Below are 25,180 nucleotides of genomic sequence, written 5' to 3'. Positions count from 1 at the left end.
ATCTGAAGAATTATATATTACATTAAAAAATCGCACAGAAGAAAGGCATACCGAAATTGAAAATGTCCTATGGTATTTACATAATTATAATGATTTTAAAAATGAAAATGAAAAAGAAGAAAAGAAAATAACCAATTCAAATCTGATTAAGATTAGAGTACATTTTCTTAAGCTTTTTTACCCACAAACCTATCCACAAGAATTCGGTTCAGTTATCGAAGATTACGATGACACTAATGTCGATAGTGAAAAGAATTGTCTCTGGAACAAGAATTAGAATTAGCGATAAATAAAAAAATTTCAACGAAACAAAATACAATACAGAAATCAGCTATACCCAAAACCATTAGACGAGAAATCGATTTATTTGAAGATGAGGGATTTAGAGGTAAATACTTGGAAAAAGTATATCGCGCATTGCTAACAGTACCACCAACTAGCTTAGATACCGAAAGAGCATTTCGACAGCTGGTAATTTTTACACAAAAATAATTTTCAGGCTTAATGACAGTATAATTGATGCATTATGTTTTTTAAGATCCCATTTCAAAAATTTGTAATAGTACCACAGACTGAATAGTGGTATTTACACTTTTTTTTGTGTGATTTAAATAAATAAGTTGTTCCTTTACTTTTTGTGATTCTTTATATACTGTTATAATTTAGAAGTTACATATTATTTTTTGTGATATTTACACTCTCTTATAAAACTGGTGTTTTTTTTTTCTTTTTCTAAAATTTCTAATACCGGTATTAAATTTGGTATCCCTGTATTAAGATCTAAAAAATACCGAATACCGGTATTGAAATTTTGGTCCGGTATTGCAATCCCTAACTGTGATTCAGAATCCGAATGGACACGTTCTGTGTTTGAACTCGAGTGTTGCGATTGAGAATCTGCAACAAACTGTATACGTTTATGCTTTCTTCGTTCCCGTTGCAAAGCTATTTTGCGTTCATGTTTAATTCGATCAGCTTCTAATTTTAAATTTTCATCATTCGTTTTTGTTGATTGAAGGTTTTGTCTCTGAAGGTTTGATTGAAGGTTTTGTTCCGGCATCTGTTTGCTCTTTCGTTCCCTTTCTTTTTTTTCTTTGCAAGATTTCATCGGGAGAACACTTAGGACTCTCCATTTATGATTTATTAATTGCCTACGCGATTTCGAGCCTCGCCCCCCCCCCTTACCAACTTTTATGTACTTTTTCAGTTCTCGTTTCCGTTTCTCGGCTCCTAATAACGTAAGCGACGTAAATGTGGTATCGTTCGATAGAGAACATTGAGTAGAGTGTATCGATGCCAGTCGTAAAGAGAGTTTTTACAAAAACAAGGTCGAAAACCTCGCTCGAAAACTAAAATTTTTACAACTTTGAGAGCCTGTAACTCGCGAATCACTCGGAGTAGCAACGTGAAACTCGTATCGTTACGTGCATTCAATGATACAAGCAAATGCAATGTAACTCAAATTTGTAAATTCCAAAACCCGATCTCAGACACTATCGAGACCAGAGTTTCGATAAAAGTGTTGTTCGACTCTATTAATCGAGACGAGTGTTTAGACAGGGCGCACTCGTCTCTACATTGCATAGAATCCGAGATATAACAACTTCTGGTCTGACCGGAAGTTTACGTCATGGACATCCTGAGACTCATAGGAACTCTATGGTATAGATCCGACATTGATTTGCCCAATATTAAGCAAGATCCGTACTGTGCATGCACAATGGATTCAAAATTGGGGGGGGTTAGAGGACCCCCGGGGGTATTTCTAAGTGAAAACCACATGTCTCTAATATATGGAGTTTACGAGATATAACGAAAACCATCTGCGCATGCACAATAGATAATTCTATGGGGGGGGGTTCTATAGTCTCGTAGGATTACTATGGTGAAAACTCATTATCTTTAAAATAGAGAGTTTACGAGATATAACGAAAACCATCTGTGCATGCGCAGTAGATGACTCCATGGGGGGGGGTCTTCTATAGTTCCGTAGGATTACTATGGTGAAAACTCCTTTGTCTCTAACAGCAGGTCAACTTTTCAAAAACGCATCTGCTTTCAAAGAAGCATACGTAATAATAATGCAATACTGGTGAAAGCAGGTGAAGCAGATGAAGATGAAAATTGCAATTTATGCTTTATTCATTGCCTACGCGATTTCGAGCTTCAATTATTCCTTGACTTCCATTATTCAAATCCCTGTAACGAAAACAAATCATGTTCTCACATGATAAAAATTCTTTGAAAATAGAAACTTACAAATTAAGTTTAAACATTGATATAATTAAAAAGATAATTTTTGAACTTTAACTTGATGCAAAAAACAATTTGTGACCAAAGTTTTCGGAAGCTATCGCGAAAAAACCCATAAAATTTCGCTTAGTTTTTAATTAAGATTCTAATTCAAAAAATTCGCTCCGAGGTGCACATTCCCGACTTCCATGTGACAAATTAGGTAACACTGCGGATCAAATGATCTGGCCTGCAGACCGCGCTCCAAAACACACACACACTCATACACATTCTTCTTTATTTGAAGTATAGATTAACAAGCTGAGATTTACTTAACTCTTAAAATGATTCGAATCATTATAAATGAAGATTTCTTTGAGCGAAGGAATGGTTGGTGGTGGTGAGGATAACAGAGTGCATTTAAAAATATTAAGCAAAGGATATTGGAGAATTTTAATGAAAAGAGCCATACAAGAAGGTGACAGTTTGTTCTCTTGCTTGATGAAAAAAAAATTTTTTTACTAGCATATTGTTACAAACCTGTAATGTTGCTTCCTAGCACGGTTATTTGAATCACTGGAAAGACCGTTTTACGATCAGCTGTGTTGGGTGCTCATCGGGTGCCGCTTCAGTGATTTCAGAGCTTGGCGACCATTTGGTGACGAATTTGGCGACAAAATAGATATTACTGGAAACTTCGAGAATTTTAGCACTTGAGCCAACAGAAATAGACATACGCCTAATTAGTCCAGAACCTTCTCGGCCCGCCACCCGGGCACTATAAAAGGCCGGCAGTCTCAAGCTGCAGTCTTCAACGAGTTAGTCAGTGTCGTAGACAAGTATCGAGAGTATAAGGAAGTAACAAGCCTTGTGTGGAGCTCAAGTGATTGCTGAACTGATCTGTGTGCCGAATCTTGGTGTTTATTGTGCAAGCAGCACCGAGTCCTGTGAGGAGTAGCCAGTCGTGTAGTAGTGTGTCGGCAGTTGGATGCAGCTAAAGCGAGGAGACAGAGAATTACAGCCGTTTGGATAAACCATAGAATTAAGCTATGAAGACTCCCTCTCGAGTTAAATTCTATCTGGCCGATTTGTGTGCTGTGGTCGTTATTACTACCGATTACTACTTGTTGGCTTCTGTTTGTTGTAGTGTACTGCTGTATGTTTCCTGTGTTCGTCTCGGCTGTATATTTGTTGTCTTTGTATTCGTATTCTATGTCTTTGTGTTTAATAAAAATCGTTGTTGTTCGTTATTGTGGTCTGCTGATTTTTTTCATATCATACACCCACTACAATCGAACCCGGTGAATTTACGGACTTAGTAGTAGAACTGAAGTAATCTGTAACATATATTTTGTCGATAATATACATGTCGAATAAAAACTGGACTAAAAATGCGTAAGGCAAGAGGAAACAAGTTTTTAGACTAAAAATGACAGTGAATATATTTTTAATTGATAAATGGCAAAATATTTTAATAAAGAAAAAATTAATCTTAGTTTAGTTATATTAACATTCCGTTTTTAAAGCAACACTAGGGCTATTTTGGGATGGACCTCTTAATTAGAACTACGGTCAGATGACCAGGACGAAACCTGAGCTGGCACCCCCCCCCCTCTCCATACCAAACCACACCACACCACACCACCGGGAGGACGTTTGACCCGGACGGATTTAACGTGCTTCAGATTCTCTTACGCGACGGTTCTTCGGTGGAATTGAGTCACGAATCTGAAACCTTCCGGTTCCGAAGCTGAAATTTTACCACCAGCCCACCGCAGCCCAAGAAAAAAAATTAAAGTATTGAAGGAAAATTTGTTTAATTTTGGATAAATGAATAGTTTTGCTATGAAGTTTCAATTATTTTAATAAAAACATAGCCCAATGAAAGTCCAAAATATACAGTACAATTCACATCTTACGCATTCAAACTTTAGCAATTGCCAATTTTTTCTGTATATTTTGATAATGGACCTTAAAAAATTGAAAAATAACAACACAATTAGCAGGCCAGAACACGTAAACGAAGACAAGAACTAAAGAGTTATAAAAAAGTTCTAAAGTATAATTAATGAAACTTTAATTTTTCAGTTGATGATGAAACAGTTGGAAGAAAAATTATGAGAAACCCGAAAGAAATAAAGGAATTGTTGGTTATAATGAAAAAAAAAAGGCCGTTAGAGAAAAACATGAATAGTTTTAGGAAAGAGAAAAAGTAACAACAATAATAAAAAAAGCGTTGAGTTATCTGAGAACAAAGCAAACTATTCAACAGTGTAATTAAAACTTAATCAGAAGCAAATGCAAAATTTTTTTAATTAATATTCTTTATAGTGAAATGATTTGAGCTCCCGAGGTGTAACATTAAATCAATAAAGTAGGAAAGAAATTAAAATGATCAACAGTGAGAAATTTTATATTAAAAAGAAACAACCATTTTCATATTTCCAGGAACCGAAATTAAACTTGTACAAGATAGGTATCTCTATAAAATAAATTTTATAATAATTATTTTGTAGCGGAATAACTTTTCACAAATTATATCAATATTATCTCATTCCAAATTGTTACGTCTACTTTTTTATATGAATTCATAAAAGATGATAAAAAAGCAATAGAAAAATAAATAGAAAACTCGTTTCAAACTGCGTTTCATAGCCAATTGAATAGGAATAATTGGATAGACAATAATAAGCATACCCTCTTTTACTTTCTCGTATACAAACGAAAGTATTGTATTCATCAAAGATTCCATTTTAATTTTGATGAATCTCTACAATTCCGATATTAATTAAAAAAACTGAGCTCGAAAATGTCATTTTTGGGCAAGTGCAGTTATGTCTGTTTATCACTCTGTGAACTCAAAAATATCTTGAACTAGATGGCTGAGATTTGGTATGGGATCTTTACCCTATATCTATAGATTTCTAACAAATTTGAAACCATTTCTAGGAAGACTGTCTGCTGTTTATCCGTGTCCAAATGAACACGATACTACAAAAAGTATAGAAATAAATGGATAGAATTTGGTACATGTTTTAGCATCCTAACTATAAAGCTGCATCAAATTTTAAACTTTATCTGTATATGAATCGACCGTCAGTTTATCAGTACATTGGCATTATGTAAATGTGATAGCTAAAAAATCTTCAAAGACACAGATAAATAAAATTTAATTTGTGATCTTTTTATGTAAAATATTTTATTATTAAAATCATGAGTAAAATTTATATTATTATAAAAATGACAAATTTTCATCTCAATGTTTCGATATCAAAACTTCCACAATGCATATGGGATTTAATTCAATATACCAAGAAGTACAAAAAGCTCATGTGTGGGATTCTGCCAATGAAAATCTGAGCACTCACGACTCTCGCAGCCTGGGCCAAAGTGTTATTCAGGATAGAGAAAAATATGCACCTTTTTTTAAGGAGTATGAGTGAAAATTTTGGGAAGATTGCTTCGCTAATGTATTGAAATTTTCACTATTATTTTTCCTTTACTTTATTGCGATGCATCGACAATAGAAGCCATTACGGATAAATATTTTTATTTTAATTTTTTGCAACAAAAAGAAGACAAAAATAACACTTTTTATTCATAAATACTGCATTTACATTAATCGAAATCAAACGATTGACGTGAATAAAATTTGACAGCAATACTCATTAAATTAAAATTTTTTGATTAGCAACGTTTGCTGTCTTAAATGAATCGGTATAAACACTGTGGAACCTGTGGCTCACAGTCAGTTCAGTGTGTGGTACCTGTGGCTCACAGTGAGCTCGGTGTTTGGAGCCTGTGGCTCACTGGCGATTGTTCAACTGATATTCTAGTAGTGCTGCAAAAGATATTTCTTAAGAGTTGAAATACATGGCCTGGCCAAAAGAAGGAGTTTTCTTCTTTCTATTTTCTCAAATGTTTGCACAGTCTGATGCATTCTGTGTTTAACTGAGGTTTCACATCTGAGGTTTCCGTGTTTATATAGTGTGAAGAATCAAGTATGCATTTTAAAATTCTTCTCATTATCCGATTGGGCCTTGATCAGAAGATAGCTCGTCAAAATTCATTTTTCGTATTCTTTGTTTACACATGGAAAATCTATCAATCAATAGATGTGATATCTATAGTTCTAGAATATACTAAAATTCATTCCTCTTTCTCGGATATGAACCAATAGTTCAATTGGTAGTAATAAAACCGAATTTCGAAATCGACTAGAAACTAAGCCGAGTTTCATCCATTTAGCTTGTTTATTTTTTGAGTTTTCCTGCTAACATATAGACCTTCTTTTAAAAAAATTCAGATAAAAATTTGCTGAAAACATATAATTTGGATGCCTTATATGAAATTTCATCCGTCTGCCTTGAAGTGTTAGGAATTTTCATTGAATTTAGGAAAGGTATTTCAATAGAGCAGATTCATCAAAATCTCCAGGTCGAATGTTTGAGGACCGCTACTATCTGTTCGTGATGAGGAAATAAAAAACTGCTTTGCTTTCACTCAACGAAAATTTTTAATATATTTTACAATCTACTTCAACTAGAAAGCTATAAATGAATGCATATCGACAAAACAATTTCACAAAAGCGTGCAACTTATGTCTGTTTGTCCTCACAGAAAAAATCCCTTTATTTGAATCCCTGCCTGAGGGTGACCCTTGAAAAAGTCTTCAGGCCGGATTCTTTTTTAATATTTTTTTAATAATTTTTTTGGTTTAATTTTTATTCGATTTTTGTTTTTCCTATTAACTTGATTCTAATACTTTTGTATCAATTCATCTGTGTTTTAGAAGTAGCTGCAATTGCGCTCTCTAAATACTATGAAGTTCCTTTTTGGTTTTAGTTTAAATAGGTAATAAATTTTAGTTGCGATTTCGAAACTGTTTTGTTTCGTTTTCATTTTAGTTTCGTTTTCAAACTTTTTCTTACTTTAGATTGGTTAATTATATATATATATATATATATATATATATATATATATATATATATATATATATATATATATATATATATATATATATATATATATATATATATATATATATATATATATAATTTCCCGATTTCAATCTTAAATTAGTTCATATTACCTTATTCTAATTATTTTTTCCATATTCCACATCCCACTTTTTTATTTAATTATTGCTAACATGCTCTAGAAAAAATTGATGAAAACCTGTATTTTTCTGGTTTTAAGCTAAGGGATGAAAATCCCTGTAAATCCTTCGTTTCCACGGTGTTCTCAAGGCACAGAAATACTTATAAGAATCTATCAGTAAAAGCGCTGAAGGGAAAATTTCAAAGACTTTTCGCATGAATGCCGGTGTGAACCGGCGCATTTCCACCGTCACCTTATGTATAAACCAGGCCTACCCATCGGAAAATAAATTGATGTTAATTTCAGATTTGTATTCTTGCCGGCTATTTACCTGTCTGTTATGTTATATATCATTAGCCAACCCTTCCTCCTCCCCATAAAAATATTTTTCTTTTTATGCTATGTGAATTATTGATTAAATAAAAATAAAGCAAAGCATTTTAGTACTGTTTGTGCTGAGTGGTTCTTCATAGATATTAAACCGAAATAAAAAAAAAAATCTAGAGAGAAATGGTAAACAGTAAGGGAATGGATGGTAAATGGCGTAAAGAAGTTTGTGATTGGGATAGATTGGTCTCTTTGACTCGTATTAAACTTGGGATTAAACAGTATAGAACACTGTTTAATCCCAAGTTTTTCTCCAAGTTCAGCAGTGCTTCACCAAGAGTATAGAACACAAAAACGTTTATTATTATGTGCAGAAACCTGATAGCCCATGGTTTTAATTTCGACATGCCACGAAGCTTTGGAAAGGGACAAAAGGTTTTCCCATCTTAACTTTGATTACAGAATGCGTTTGACGAATAATTCAATATGCAGTCGGTGAAAATCGGGAACTATTGGGGTGAAAAGTCGATAAATATTACGAAATACGCTAATAATGCCTTGTGTTTATAAAGGGTATTCTACAACCCAATGAACTGATATGGCCATGACGGTTATGGTTTGTATCGAAAGCAAAATGTGACACATTTTTTTCAAAGATTCGCTCATTGGTTATCTTTTCTATATTTAAGAAATTAGAATGGAGTCTACTCATTTTGCATAAATTAGCAAAATGAAAATAAAACCTCTTACTTATAAAGTGGCTGTGTATGTGTTACTGTAAATTAGACGAATTGCTCATTCATTATAATTTCATTAGAGTTTTCATAATCCCCATTAAATAAATGAAAATTTACAAAATAAAATGGTAATGTGTATTTACCAAATTTAATGGTTAGTTTATAAAACCCTAACTCGTAATGGGAAATGTAATAAAAGTTACCGAAATTCATCAGCCAAAACTTACCAGCCTTCATGACGTTTTTTTAAATCTTAACAGTGAAATTTTTACTGATATTTGGAAACCCATTCTTTGGAATTATGTCCACATTATTCCATCTAATCTATTACATTCTCCATTATAAATTGGGGATTTTTTAAACTAACCCATAAATTTGATAAATGCTCAGTTTAGTGGAGGTTATGAATAATCACCGAGAATTATGCAGAATCATTGAATTAATCACATCTACCGTAACACAAACATCTACGGAAATCACTTTTATTGAACTCTGCCCTTCGGTATCCATATCTAAAAACTTCGAAATACGGTAATATAAAATATTCTTAGTAAAAATATATAAATATTTATAAAAATCTATGTCTTTATTGCTTTGGTTTTCTTATGATTAATAGGCCCATTTTTGACAAATTTTTTTGAATAACATTCCTTTGGAGGGGGTTATGACTTAGAATATCTGTTGCAAGCGTAATATAAAAGTGCCATGTTCACCTCGGAACTGTTAGGCAATAGTCATTTTGCAAATATACAATTCTCAATGAATAGATAAATCTAGAATACATATACCGCAGAGAAGAAGATAGTGGCATAAACAATATACAGGATGGTTATAATTAAAGTTCCACTTTGAAATGGTCATGAAAGGAAAACTACTGGACCAAATGTTATCAAACTTGGTAATAATTTAAAAGAGGACATGGGATTTTATTTTCTGCCAAAAAAAGTTCATAAACTCACCACCAGGGGTAAAATGGCACTGTATGCGATATTGGTAAGCAAAATAGGACATAAAGGCATCAGTTTAAAATGTATTTAATCGTTTCTGAAACGTGTTACAAAGCATATTCAGTGTGTGTTATCTGAAAAGCACTGTTTATGGTGATAATCTAAACAGTGTGGCGGAACTGAAAGATGCGATACCCCAATATGGGCGTAACATTTCTCCTCATATGCTAAGAGCCATTGCTGAGAATTCATTAATGTGATTTTTCATTAATGAGAAAATGGTGGACGCTACATTGAACATGCTTTGTAACATGCTTCAGAAACGATTACACGCATTTTAAAACAGATATCTTCATGTCCTATTTTGCTTACCAATATTGCATATAGCACCAATTTACCCCTGGTAGTGAGTTTTTGAACTTTTTTTGGCGGAAAAGAAATTCCCATGACCTTCTTTAAACTATTACCAAGTTTGATAAATTTTGGTCCAGTAGTTTTTCTTTTATGACCATTTCAAAGTGGAACTTTAATTATAACCACCCTTATATTCTACTAATACGCGAATGCGCGCTTACGGTTTACAGACGATTTTCATGATGACCAATAGCATATAAATGATGTAATAGCAGCGATTCTAGAAAAATCACCATAGTTAATGTTACTTATAGAGGAATAAAACGCAGAGATTTCTTTCCTGAACGGTTTAAAGAAGGGTAACTAGGCAGTATAACTTTGAAAATACTCGCTTCTCTGGGTGATAAATGAAGTGATAATTTTGGGCTGAAGTATGAAAGAGTTGGAAAAAAGAAGGACCTGTGTAAATCCTTTTTTGACCTATTTCCGCCGGATACGTGTTAACAACTTTTCTTTGGGATAAATTTTATTTTCAGGAAATTCGGATTCGTTTGTAGTTGATGTAATTTGTGAATAAAAAAAAATGCTTTAGGTAAAATTTTGTAGAAAATAATTTACTTTTAAAATATCTATGGATTGAACGATTAAATAGTATTGGGTGAAGTCAAGAATCTTCTTTTTAATTATTATCGTTCTTAAATACTTATTAGAACAAATACCGTTATTTTTAAATTGCTACTCGAAAACTTTTGCCTGATTTTAATAATTATAAATTTAGAAAGCAGAAAACAAGCATTAGTTTCTCTAGTAATCAGTATTAGCAAGGATTGTATATCTCAGAATTGTTTTAGATTCCGATATTCAAATCAAAATATGTATATAAATGCAGTGTAAGTGTAAATGCAGTTTGTAACATTTAGTGATAACTTGAGGGTTACAATCATGTTGTGTTTTACTACATGATTTTTGTTTCTGTTCTGTTATAAATGATTATATTCATATATGTATTTTTTTAGTAATAGGAAATTATAAATACATTAACTACTAAAAGTAAAATTAGTATCTGAAATTTATGCAGTTTCAAATAATTTTTTATCAATTATTGAAATTACAATCATAAATTTCTAAAATAAAAAAAATTCAAGTAGTAAACAGATAAATATATAAAATGTAAATGTTAGAAACAGATTAAAAAATTAAAATATATAATTCTAAGGTATTTAAAAATCAAAATTATATGTATCAGTCAATATATAGCTGTAAAAATTTTAATCACTTCCAAAATTGTATAAAAGATATAAAGTTGTATATATTCTAAAGGGGGAAAAATGAATATTGATGTCAATAAATAAATAACACATTTTTGTTATTGCCATTTTCTTGTGACTTTTTTGTTATTGCTTGTAAAAACAAAAGGTGTTTTGAGAAGGAAAAACAAAAAGGGATAAATAGATAAAGAAGGGTAGAAAATTTTTAAAAATTTAATAAAGGAAATTTTTGCTAATAACAATATCGATAAAAGAATTGAATGAGATTATAAGAATTGTAGGAAGGAGTAATATATATAAGCAGGGTGTTGCCGAATTCGACCGACAAATTCAGAAGGGTGATAGTAGACATCAAGAGGATAAAGAATCACCATACAACATAGGGTCCCTAATGACGTTTAGTTGGTGAAAATAGCAAAACAAAAAATAGGGAGTCTGAGAACTGTTGAAAACTGTAAGAAATTAATAAAAAAATAAAAAATGGTGTTTCAATTATGAATTTTTTTTAAGTGAAAGCACATTCTTAAAAGTTTTTTTTTTTCACGTTGGTAACACGCGGATTTGATGATCGAGGTGGTCATAAATTATTGAAAACGGAAAAGTAATTTAGAAACCCTATTTACAAAAATATTAAAACTTGAAGAAAAATAAAAGCTTGAAAATGTAAGGAATTTTATATTCTATAATTTGATATAAGCGCGTAGTGTGAAAACTGGAGAGTTTTAAAAATATTCAAGAAATACTAAAATGGGAACCAGGAAACATCGTTGCAACATTAGTACCGATGTTCGCAGAGAGTGTTGCCAAATTCGAAAAATAATTCAGAGCAATGATAATAGTTATTAAGTAGATGAAAAATTAACAGCAAATATAGGGTCGCAGGTAATGTTTATTCAGTGAAAATCGCAAATCGGGTGGAGTTCACACGTTGGATGCTTGACGCCACCTAGGAAGATGCAAACTTTTCTGCTACAGTTTTATTCTCATCAGATGAAGCCTGCTTTATGAGATTTTTATGTCTTCAACACGCACAATGCGAATATTTGGTCCTGTGAAAATCCCCAAATTATTATCTTGTCGAACGTACAACACAAGTTTGATATTAACATTTGGGCCGGGTCATCTATTGGGATCGTATCTTCTGTCCGAACGCCACAACGGCAGGCACAAAGTACCTTATTTTCTTGCAGCACGTTCCTCCCGATTTACTGCAGATAACATCAACAATTGCAAGTCATAACATCTGGTTAATGTATGATGGAGACCAGCACATTTTAGTTGCATTCATGAAATCTCATTTGTTGTTTGAGAATGAAGTTTAACGACCGTCAATTCTGCAATACTCATTAATGAATACTTCCTCGCTGCTTTTATTTTTCTTGAACGCATGAAAAATTTACATATGAGAAGGTTTCTTCACGATTACCTTGTTCATAATCCTCGCCAAGCTCATTTTTTTTCGACGTCAGATTTTGCGATTTTCACTGAATAGACGTTACCTGCGACCCTATGTTTTCTGGTAATTTTTCATCTACTTAATGCCTATTATCCTTGCTCTGAATTTATCTTTCGTATTTGGCAACGGTCTCTGCGAACATCGGTACTGATGTTGCAGCGATGTTTTCTGGTTCGCATTTTAGTTTTCCTTGAATATCTTTAAAACTCCCCAGTTTTCACACTACACGCTCATATCAAATATAGAATATAAAATTCCTTACATTTTCAAGCTTTTATTTTTCTTCAAGTTTTAATATTTTTGCAAATATGGTTTCTAAACTACTTTTTCGTTTTCAGTCATTTACGACCCCCTAGATCATCAAATCCGCATATTGTGAAAAAAAAACTTTTAAAAATGTGTTTCACTTAAAAGAATTCATAGTTGAAAAATCCTTTGTTATTTTTTTTATTAATTTTTTACAGTTTTCAAACAGTTCTCGGACTTTCTATATTTTTGCGATTTTTACCTACTAAACGTCGTTTGGGACCATATGTTGTATGGTGTTGTATAATGTGTGTGTGAAAAAAAAATAGTGGGAATAATGAGTATTATAAGAAGAAATACGAATAGGTCAGAATTTTCAAAAGGAAAAAAAAAAAAAAAAAACCAATACAGTTATAAATATTCAGCTGCTGTTTTTGAATTAAAACAAAAGTATTCAAATGTAAAATGAAATTTAAAACTGCTAGAAAATGAAGACTGCATATTTCCCTTCCTCCTTTTTGCATTAAAGCATTTGAAATAGTACGAAAGAAATTAAACTTAAAAAGATCGCAAACAATGATGACTTCAAATAAAAACTATTGCGAAAGCTCTCACATACTTCCTCAGTAATCCCTTTTGTATAAAAATTAGGGATCTTGTGCGATCTTGCCGCGAACATCTAGGGAGTACTCTGTTTTGTATTTTCAAATTCTAGTACATGAGCATTTTCTACTTCGTATTATGAAGAAAAATTGAGTATGGAATTTGGATACCTTTTCGCTGACCGATTGAAATGAAAGTTTCACAGAGAATTATAATTTCAGTAAAAAGAGCATAAACAAATTTTATTTAAGTCCTTGCGTTTTTGTATTATCACGTTTACATGTTGGAGAATGTACAGACAGACAGATGGTCAGTTTATAAATGTATACTTGAGATGTTAAAGCTGTGTATTAGATTTTACTAATCTAGCTCTTTGCAGTTTACCATTATCATGTTCATTTGCCTCCAGACAAATGAACTATGAAGGAATCAGTTGAAAAGCTGATAGAAACGACTGCATGCCGAATTTCATTGGCGACAGCTTTATTTCATTGGCATCTAGTGTGGTAACGGGAATTGGATTTAGTAAACCTTATACTAATACTACTTATACTTCACTCAATACTAATTGCTCTTGGCGACTAGCTATTTCGTTCGTAATATAATTTTATTTAAATCTTGTAGACATAACTTGATGATTAAACCGTGCTATTTCAATTCCCTTAATCTCTCGCTTTGTTATTGTGTACATGAATGCAGATCTGTCCCATGGCGCTATTCAAAACTTAACTGTTTCGTCCGTTTACAAATTTCACGGTACCTGGTCTCTTCTATATGCACTTTTCTAATGGAGACTAGTCCCATGAAGTTATTAAAACATAAATGTCCGGCTCATTTCTCTTCTAAATTTCGTGGTCATATTTTTGTTTGTCTCATAAACTACACAGATATTAAACGAAATCATTCGTCTGAAGTTCTTAACTATGGAAAAAAAAAAGCTCGTGTCGAAACAATAAAAATGGTTTGAATATCAGAGAAGCCATATAATCTATTATTGGAAATAACGAAAAATATTATTAAAAAAATGCAAAATTCAGAACAATTTTCAAGATTACAAAATTGATATCATTAAAAAGACAATACTTCAAATTTGGAAACAGTGTAAAATTCATTTTCACGCAATAATATTTTCGGAAGTTACACACATACACACAAGCTCAAATTACTCAGTAATATAACCTCAGAGCAGACACAGCAATAACAGAATTTGTTTGAAGTCTGTAGCACAAACTGATCGAAGAAAAAGATGAAGAATTTCCCCTTGCAGGCTTGCTACTATTATTAATTAAGAGGGATTTTCAAAAATTCTTAAATGCGATATTTTTTCTTTTTCAATAGCTTTTCTATTCAGGATTGTTTGTGGAAATATAACAATAAAAATGAATAGTGTTATTATCCATAGCAATGTTGCAATTTTGTTTTAATTTAAACAGAGAAAATGTTTGTGTGGTTCACTGTTTCCCCAACAAATGTCTGAGCCGAACCTTCTTTCACACAACACTGCGTTAACACTGTTATAGGTAACAAAAAACATCACATGTCATTATTTTAAAGACGCACCTTGATGAATGATCACTTGCACTTCTTAGTTGATAAAAATTCTTGATATTTTAAAAAATGAATCGCCGATTGTTTTTCAAAAGAATGAGAAGCTTTTTCTGCAGATATATCTTCTGCACCATAGTTGATGACTTCTGCTCTAACACATACGAAGAGGAAGATCTTTATTATTCCTCAGTTCCTCAACCACCCAATCAACCATGGTACGTATTAACAACTTTGTATGAGGCGCCCTCCGACCCCGAAATAGAATCAATACCATTTGAAAAAGATTCCACCTCCTCCTCAGAATATTTGAAAGGCCCGAAGATAATAATAAATAACTTGCTTGCCGCTTATAGTTGGAAGACATTACAGAATCTAAACTTTTTGTAGAAAATAGATAGAAAACAAAAAGAAAGTAAAGTATCTTATACTAAAATGTTTTATTCTATCACATAAACAGCGAAAAAAATGTATTGTTTGCAATTTATTACAAAGTCTTAATTTAGGCACATGCACTATGTTCTCTATTTTTAATGGCTCGATATCTACATTTAAATATTCTTACATTCAAAGAACGTTTCCATCTCTACTACTACTAATAAATGCATGTATGTATTTGTGTATGTACTTGCTTGAATATATCGGCATTCCACAGGACAGACCGTTTGACATGAAGTTACCCAGTTTGGTTACAGTTAACAATGGTTATTAAGAATAAAAATTACCGAAAATAATAATTTGTGTAATAATATAAAAATAATCATTTCCATAAATAAAAAAATGTTACTTAACTGCTTACTGCTGCAATAACGTTTACGTAATTCGTATTGTATCTAAATCAGTTAAGTTCCTTCTTTTTTTTTTAAAAAAATTCTAGCAAGCATCAGGAATCGATCCAATGCCGATTGCTTTTATATGCGAGTCAGGATTATTTTGAAGTGATTAATAACCTAGTTGTTGTAAAGATCTTCAAACCCACACCACTTTGAGCACCATTTTAGCATCGTTTTTTGACGTCCTCTGCTTCTGCAAAAGATCTTTGTGCCATCGGTTCTTATTCGGAAGAAAACAAATCTGGCTGATGTTTATAATTCAAAATAACTTTTTTTTTTCTGCATTCAACTTACTTTTGATCCAAAAGTTCTCCAACATTCATGCCTTTTTATGCACCATTTTAAGACCTTTTGCATCATCTTCTATTTCCAACAACATTTGTTGGGGAACTCTCAACTCTGTCATATTACCCAGAATTTAATTCATTACTTCCTTGAATGGAAGATCTATTGTCAAACTGGTTTTGATATATATTGGCGTCGTTATATATTAAAAAAATGTGACTTTTATAGTGTTTCATCTCGTAAGTGCTCTTTATTTCAAAATATGTTCTATATTCGAATGCATTTCCGTTATACGAAAATAAAAATCTTCTCATAAGTTAGATTAATAAGTTTGTATATCAATCGTTGTATTTCCGATTAAGTAATTATTATTATATTCGAATTTGTTTTTGTTGTCAGCGCTTGTTTATCAATATTTTATGAAAACATGTATGTATTAGTTCTTTCTTCATTATTAGCTTCTTATTCAAACCACAAACTAACTAATTCTCTCATTTATTATAAAATAAGTAGCATTCATCATAAATATAGAGACATTTTTAAATTTCTGTTTTTCTTGCATTATCCTGATATTTTTTCAACGATTTTATAACCTTTTACCGTAATTTATTCTACGTTTTTTCTTCTTCTTATGATGCAATGTTGCCAGCTAAATTATATAACTCTTCTTTTAAATAATATTTCCTTTTTTTGCACTTCTATGACTACTAAGGCCCGTGAAAAAGGGTCGTATCGCATCGGTTTCGGGTAGTCATTTCCAGAGTTAATCTCATCCGTTATTGTCAAAGGCCCAATATTATGTAAAGCCACAGGCTGACGGCATCGTTTGGCTTCTATATGACTTCCATTTTTCAAGGAACAGGCAATCTGTTGGAAGCGTACACACGCAGGCATCGTTCGCGCGCATTATTTTACAGCCCAAGCAAATAAATGACGCGTTAGCTGGGAGTTTTATAAATTCAGAGAATTTACCTCCGTTAACGTTACATGCAAAGGAATAAAAAGTAGAAGCTTTCCTTTTCTGGGGACTTAAAGGTAGATGAATGGCTCTGATAAACGCGGTGTTTTCGATGATGGATGGAGTAATATTTCTGAAATGATATATATATATATATATATATATATATATATATATATATATATATATATATATATATATATATATATAAAAGGGAAAAAAAAGCAATAAATGTTTTTTTCCTTTATGTGCTCTAAACTGAGCTTATCTAACTTGTGTGTGTGTGCACCTTTTCTTTATTGTATTGTATGTTTGTTTTGATATATGGATTCGTTTTTGTCTGATGTTGCGGCTTGTCAATAAGAAAGCAATTTAAACAAACTTTGTAGTAAATAATATTTTATTCACTACTCGCGGATTGGATTGGATTGTAGGATTTAATGGCACAAGAGCCATATCTGACTATACTGCGCTAGACATACGGTTAGAATATAAAAACGTGTCTTTATGTGAAAATCTGTAAAAGTAGAAACTGATTTAAGAAGTTACATGGCAATGTCTCTTAATATAATAAAAAAGATGAAACATTAAATAAGGATAAAAACTAATTGCTTTTAAAAATTTAAAGAAATTTTTGTCCACTATTGAAACATTAAAAAATCGTAAACGATGATGATTAAAATCTGGGCAATAAATTAAAATGTGAAGAACCGTTAAAATCATTTGGTATCTGGAGCAAAAAGGAGCTCGATCCCCTATTAAAAGATATTTGTGCTTTAAGCGAGTGTGACCAATGCGGAATCGAGTTAATTTGACCTCACGCTCACACACTGGAAGAACAATCCATAGTATAATTGTGGGTCTAATTCACTACTCGCAGAGATTGCCATTAAAGAGAAAGAAAGATGCCCATTTAGCCACGTTTCTCTCTTTTTTTTTAGAAAAAAAAAAACTTTCTTTCCCACAATAAGCAAGAATGAAACCAACCACATTTCGCGATTAGCTGGTTTGAGGAGATTAATTGCTGCCAGAATTTTCAGTTTACAACTTAATTTATTTTTTAAAGTCGCTCAAGCCCCCTCCCCCCCTTTTTTTTTAAAGTCAGGCGATGACGCATATATACAGCGAACGCAATACAAATGGTTGCATAATAAATTTTGCAAAAAATCACATTAAAGCGAGTTTGATTTCACTTTTGTTAAGTAAAAAATTACACATCGACCGCGCCGAAATGAAAATTTGAATTAAAGTGTATAGATGTCGAAAGCATTTAACTTGTTATATATTTCATGCAGCTTGTTCTCAATGGCTTGGAAATTAAAGTATTTTTAAACGTTCAATTTTGATGACACTGAACGTGAACTGTTTTAGAAACCTTTACAGCGTTCTGCTCATTGTGCTACTGCATGATTCTATTTTTTAAAGACTAAGGCGAAAATTTGAGTTTTAATTTAAAAATGAAAGTGAATAATTTTCAGCTAATACAAAAATTAACAAGCTGACACTATTTAAAAGTGGACGCATTTTAGTAAATTTTCTTCATTGTTTAGTTAAGAAGTTAAACCTTAATTTAAGTATATTACAATTTCAAAAAGTAGGTTAAAGTGAAGATTAGTGTGCCCCCCGAGTTTGTCGCCAATATGGCAACCCAACGGAACACTTTTCTAGCCACCCTAATGCCGTTTTGTTTACTACTTTTTAATCGTTGAGTTGTATATGAACTACAACTATTTTATGAAAAATGTTAAACTAAAAATAATGCCGATTAAAGATTTTAATTTAGTTCTTTATTATAATTAAAAGTTTTTTTACAACTAATAAGACACTGCAATTTTATTTTTGATGTAAATACGAACAGAAAATATGTATTCTTTTGCAATTATTAATTGTCAGAATGCATTTTAAAAAATCGTTTGAATCCTTACTTTATGAAATTGTTTGCATTCTTTGTTTAAAAATCATCTGCAATGGAATTCTTCGAAGTTCTCGAAATTCTTTTGGTGCTCTAACGGTTGATTCTCTTGATAATTTGTTGTATCGAAAATTGTTCAAGAATGGATGTCTAGTGAATGGGATAGCATTAAGTATTTTGAATCTGCAGAATGGATAAAGGATGAGTGGAATATATATATTGTTACAAAATTTTTCTACAAATACCGCCAATCAATCGTAATAATGCAGCGCATTTAATCGGTAGTTCAACAGCTTGCTTACTGTCTAATTCTCCAGTTCTGTTACTTGTCGGCAACTCCGACTATTCTCACACACGTCTTCACTGCAGCTCGAGTTCGAGTTCGATGATAGGCTTGTCGGGGCTACCGTCGTTGGAGAATGACTATCCCCTTATTGATGTGACTGATAGAGCTTTACTTTTATTATATTGCCATGAGTTTGTTGGATTACTAGGGAAATTTCCTTAGTTGTGGTTCTGGGTGGTTCAAGCGTTGTGATTGGCTGGGTTGATGTGGAGTATTGGAAGGCGTAATGCTATTGGTTGTTACTGATGGAGTGGGTGATTGGGTATGCTGCCGAAGGTAAATAGGACTTAACGATATGAATCTAGTGTAGGGTAAGTTACAGGGTTGTTTTTATAGCACTAGATGGCGCCATGGACATTGTCTGTTTACATTTATTTGAACAGGTAATGTTAAAGGGTTAGGATTGTTAGCGAAAGGGTTATGGTTTAAATGAGCTCGTTTTTGGGTCTTTTAATTAGCGGATTGGGGTCATATTTAGGAATTAGTTCTATTGCTTCATTATCTATATATGCAAGGTTATTATAAAATTTAGTGTCTATTTCTTAACGAATTTTTTGAGTGGGCGATAATCAATTGCTTTATAAATTTTGGAATTGGAAAAGAATCTGGGTGCTTTACAGATATTTTTAATTATTTGATTTTGTTGTTGATCTAATAATTTGAAGTTACTTTTGGCAGCATACCCCCACACTGGGCAGGTATACGTGAGTACTGGACGCAAATAGGCTGTGTAAATAAGTAATTGATTTTTCCTATTCATTTTGGAATTCCATGATATTAGGGGGTAGAATTTTCGCGCTAGTTCACGGAATTTATTTTTGATGTAGAGAAAGTGGGGTTTCGATGTTAATTTCCTGTCTATTATTACGTCGAGATATTTGCAATTCTGAGACCACGGGATAATTTTGTCGTTAATTTTTAGCTGTGGGTAAGATTTATTGGCTGGTGATTTGTGAAAAATAATAGCTTTGGTTTTCGTGACATTGACTGTAATTTTCCATTTTTCAAACCAGCCTTCAAGTTTTTTGAGGTGTCTGTTTAGTGCAATTCATATGTAGTTGGAGTTTTTATTTTTTGCAAGTATTGCTATGTCGTCGGCGAAGATACATAATATGGTATTGAACTGTTTGGGGATGTCATTAATGTAGGACTGGGTGGGACAAAATGCCCATTCAATCCCATTTGGATCAGTGTCTAGGGTACTGATTAAGAAACTTTTAAAGAAAAACAAATAATTTATTTACAGTAAACACGATTAAAAGGACATTAACAATTAGGACGGGAAAGATTATTTACATTAAAGTTAGAAGTAAAATATTTAGATGGCACAAAGGGCGAAGCCTAACAAGATGTCTGCTCGTAGTTAAGCTATGTAACGCCTCTCTGCTCTCGAGCGAATGCCAACAGCTCGCTTTATATAAAATTTATGGTCACGTGACTTAGCACTTTCGATTAGTAGAACCCATGGTGCCATCTATTACAATATAATAAAACTAAATTGAATTGGATGCGTTCAGTATAACAGTGGAATGGTAATGGCCGCTAATTAAAACTCTACATTAATGAAGATGGAAAACAAAACTGAGCCGATTTTAGAGCCTTGGGTTACACCAGCTTGTATAATTTTTTCTGAGGAGATTGCATTTTTAACTTTAACTTTAAATTTACGGTTTAAAAGATAAGAATATATTATTTCAATTAGGTAGTTAGGGATTTTGTAATTAATTAATTTATAAATTAAACCATATTGCCAAACTCTATCAAAGGCTTTCTGTATGTCTAGGAAAACTGCTGCTGATTTTTGTTTATTATGGAAAGCTTCTTCGATGAATTCGGTTACACGGTATAGTTGATGTGTTGTTGACAGATTTTTTCTGAAACCAAATTGTTCAGGTATGAGTATTTTATCTTCTTCAAGGAATGTGTTTAGTCTTTTAAGGATTATATGTTCTGTTAGTTTGCTTATTGATAGTAGTAGGGAAACGGGTCTATATTTTGTGGGGTTGGTTGGGTCTTTACCGAGTTTGTGTATCGGTACAACAGTTGCTGTTTTCCATCTTTTGGGGAAATATCCAATAATTAAGATTTTATAGATGAGTATTTTAATTTCGAAGATTATATTGCCTGGGAGATTTTTAAGCATTTTATTATTTAATCCATCGTGTCCAGGGGATTTATTTGTTTTAAGTTTTTTAATTGCTATTTTAATTTCGCTAGAGGTGGGGGGGGGGGGTTAATTTCTTTGAGGGTGTTTTTGTGACTTCACCGCAGCTTCAGAGTACCTGTCTTTTATAGTTCCGGGAGGCGGGGCTAGAATCTTCCAGACCAATCAGGGCGTATCTCGGTTCCTAGTGGATGGATCGTGAAAGTTCTCGAACTTTCCAGCATTATCCATTTTGTCTCTAAAGTCGCCAAATGGTCGCCAAGCTTTGAGGTCATTGACGCGGCACCCGCTCAGCACGCACAGGACAGATCGTACATCCTGTCTTTCTTACGATTACACTAGTCGTACTGGGAAGCAAAATTACAGGTTATATATATATATATATATATATATATATATATATATATATATATATATATATATATATATATATATATATATATATACGAGTTGATGAAGTTAGGTATGTTAGGTTGTTTGTATGTACTGTTGCTGTTGTCCACACAGTTCTTATGTTCAATGTGCTAGCGAAGCTATACTAGGTTCCCGCTCCCGTCACTTGCAAAGCCGTAGGATGTTTTTTTAAGTTAAAAAATTCAGCCTGGTGCTTTCTTCAGATGCCGACAGGAATCGCGTGCTCTAAATTTTGCTCTTTACACAACAGACCGGCGCAGCCGGTTTTCAAAATCTTCTTCAAAATTGTTAAGATAAGCAAGGATAGTGATCCCAAAGGTTTAAAAAAATAAAAATAAAAATATCAGATTAAAATATAAATTACAATACTTATCACTAAAGATAATAATTTTAATGCATAAAGTGGAAACCATAACTGTTTTACAGAAGTGTTTGTTTATTTTGTGCGCCATCTTTATTGGCGACTTGGCATCCTTGGCGCAGCAAGAGACACACTATTTACCAAAAAGTATACTATAAAACCGAAACCTACAAAGCATGGAAAGACCTACAACCTATCTTCATCATCAAGAATGGAAAAAAATCCAAAATGAAGTATTTGTAGCAACAATGAAAATAATTCAACTTTTTTCACAATAGCAAAGAAAAAAAAATCCTATTTAGCAATTAATTGTGTCACTGAAAAGATAAGTTTTTGAATTTTGAGATGATTTAAAATTTATTTTCGTATTGTAGTAGTTTCGGCATCAGCTCTATCAAATCAGCTATAGCATGTTATTTTTGGATATAAATTGCAGGTTAGGACATATTTTTGTGACTGATATACGATTTATAAGTGTTGTAATATATGAGCAACGAACAAGGAATAATTAAATCTTATTGACGATATTGTTAGTAAGAAAAAAATAATGCCCAATTGTGCATATTGTACAAACAAAAGAAAAATATGATTTCTCGGATAGAAATGAGTTTCTGCAAGGGGCATGGTTTCCTCAGATCGAAAGCAATATCGTGTATTTGTGAGTTATGGAATCAATGAGGGACATTCTCTCTTATTCCTGCAAAAGAGAGCTTTTCCACTGTCGGATTGTTTCTGGGGGTGGGTGGGATAAGCGACTATTAACCCTTCTCCATAGAATGCCCTAATCGCATATATACCATGTTCTAATGCCCTAATCGCATATATACCATGTTCTAATGGAGCAGTTTCTTTCCCTCCGAATAGGCCATGAATTACCTTTTCACGTCTGAGATGTTTTAGTTTCAAGTACTTAATAACTCTATCACTAATGTATGAACGGGAAGACGCACTGTCTAAGAGTCCCCGAACTTGAATTTTATTTCCCTGACCTATAATTTCTACACAGATAGTTTGCAAATATACTTTATCATTATAATTATTATTCGACAAATTATTTGAAACTTCACTACTTTCATTAGCTTTAAATGAATGAATTTCTTTTTTATCAGAACACATTAAAGTTACATGCTGCTTATTACATTTTAAACATTTCAGTTTAACTCTGCATTTTCTACCAATATGGCCGTAATTTAAACATTTAAAACAAATTCCCTTTTTAAACAATACTTGCTTCTTTTCATCAAGACATTTTTTGAGCTAAAAGACAATCGGAACTAAAATGAGATTTCTCACAAAATACAGAATTTGACTTACCTTTGGGTATCCTGTCATGAGAAGCATTTGTACTTACTAACATGGCTGTCGTTGCTACATCCCGGACATCTGCAACTATAATTTTATTATTATTTCGTTTAATTACTCCATTATTTTTTCCATATCCCTCTCGAGCTAAACTTATCATCTCCTCCGATTCGACTTCATGACGCACAAAACACATTAATTTTTCGAGAGATCTTTGACTTGTAGAGTCATCACTATCTTCCGAAACTCGGCTTCTTTCCCAGGCACGTAGAACACTTTCAGGCAGACAGGATTCGACAAGAGGCTCCAGGAAGTCCGCAAATTTTTCTTTCGTACGTCCCAAGCTTTTCAAAGCTCTTAGTTTCGTTTCCAACATGTCGTAGAGGCTCGCTAAATCCGAAGAATTCCTTCCGGTATTAGCATTCTTCATAACAAGAGAAAGAAGATCTCGCACATAGATCTGTACCAAAAGATCCTCTCTACCAAATCTTCTTTTCAGCTGTTGAACCGCTTTAGAATAATTTTCAGATGTTATTGGAAAACTGGAAATCAATCTTGCAGCTTTGGATTCAGGCACCATCGCTTGATATAAATATAGGAATTTATCGATTTCAGATAACTCATCCGATTCATGAGTTTTAGAAAAAATACTCCAAAATGTGAGGAATTCTTTCGGATCACCAGAAAATTTCTTTAGTTCAAATTTCGGTACTTTCAATTTCGCATCATTGTTTTTTGAAGAACATTCTGAAACACATCTGGAATTTTTATTCAAGAATGTCGCCACTTTCGTTTTCAGTTCGAGATATTTATCTCGGTAATTTTCAGCCGCTTCAAAATCTGTTTCGTATTCGGCCGTGTTCTCTTCTAAAAGTAATGAGGATATTTCGTTTTGAATCTCATCCAAACGAGAAAATTTATCCTCTAGTTGTGAATTTAATACGTGAAGTTTATCAATATCCTTGGCGTCAGTTTCAAGTATCACCAAGAGTTGCGCCAAATTTCTCTCTGCATTGGTAAATGAAGTTCTTAAGGACTTTCGCTTCATTTTAAGATGATCCATGATTTCAAATGCAAATAATATTCTATAAATCACTCACAATATTAAAGTGTCCTGTCACGGACGTCACAAATGTTACAACTGCTTTCGTTTCAGAAGTGTTTTTATATATCAGGACCTTTAAATCTACCCGATTTCTCCTTTAATTTGGTGAATTACTCAAAAGAATACATCAGCAAATACAGTCACTTGCATTTTAAAACATTTATTTGATTTAGACTCAACATATTTTTATCTATTCAAACTCAAAACACGGCTATGTACAATGCTTATATACAATCAGTTACGAAACATATTTTACATTGATGGAACAAGAGCACGCAGGCTCGTGAACAGTCCGTTCACTTCAGTTCGTTTTTAAACGTGGGCGGTCTTCACAGATACTTTTAGAAATTTTTAACATTGAAAATGAATAATGTTATTATCCATAACAATGTTTCAATTTTGTTTGAATTTAAACAAAGAAAATGTTTGTGTCGATCATTGTTTTCCAAACAAATGTCTGAGCGGAACCTTCTTTCACAAAACACTGCGTTAACACTGTTATAGGTAACAAAAAACATCACATGTCATTATTTTTAAGACATATCTTAGTGAGTGATCTCTTGCGCTTCTAAGTTGACATAAACTCTTCATAGCAGTAAAAATGAATCGCAGACGGTTTTTCAAAAAGCTGGGAAGATTTATTTTATTATTTTTATTTTTAATTAATAACTTTGTATAAAGCTCC

General features: G+C 32.5%; 1 protein-coding gene across 1 annotated transcript; it reads right to left on the bottom strand.

Moving 5' to 3' along the window:
* Nucleotides 1-19,293: 19,293 nt before the first annotated feature.
* LOC129966467 (uncharacterized) lies at nt 19,294-24,453 on the bottom strand. The gene is made up of 2 exons (XM_056080893.1): nt 23,509-24,453; nt 19,294-19,416 (listed from the first exon to the last, which is right to left on the bottom strand). Exons 1-2 carry the CDS (start codon nt 24,451-24,453, stop codon nt 19,294-19,296), a joined length of 1,068 nt encoding a protein of 355 aa, XP_055936868.1.
* Between the last annotated feature and the right edge of the window lie 727 nt (nt 24,454-25,180).

This window comes from Argiope bruennichi, chromosome 4 (assembly GCF_947563725.1).
Source record: "Argiope bruennichi chromosome 4, qqArgBrue1.1, whole genome shotgun sequence".
NCBI classification, from domain to species: domain Eukaryota; kingdom Metazoa; phylum Arthropoda; class Arachnida; order Araneae; family Araneidae; genus Argiope; species Argiope bruennichi.
Note: the sequence above shows the minus strand (reverse complement) of the source record. Positions and strands in the feature narration are given on the sequence as shown.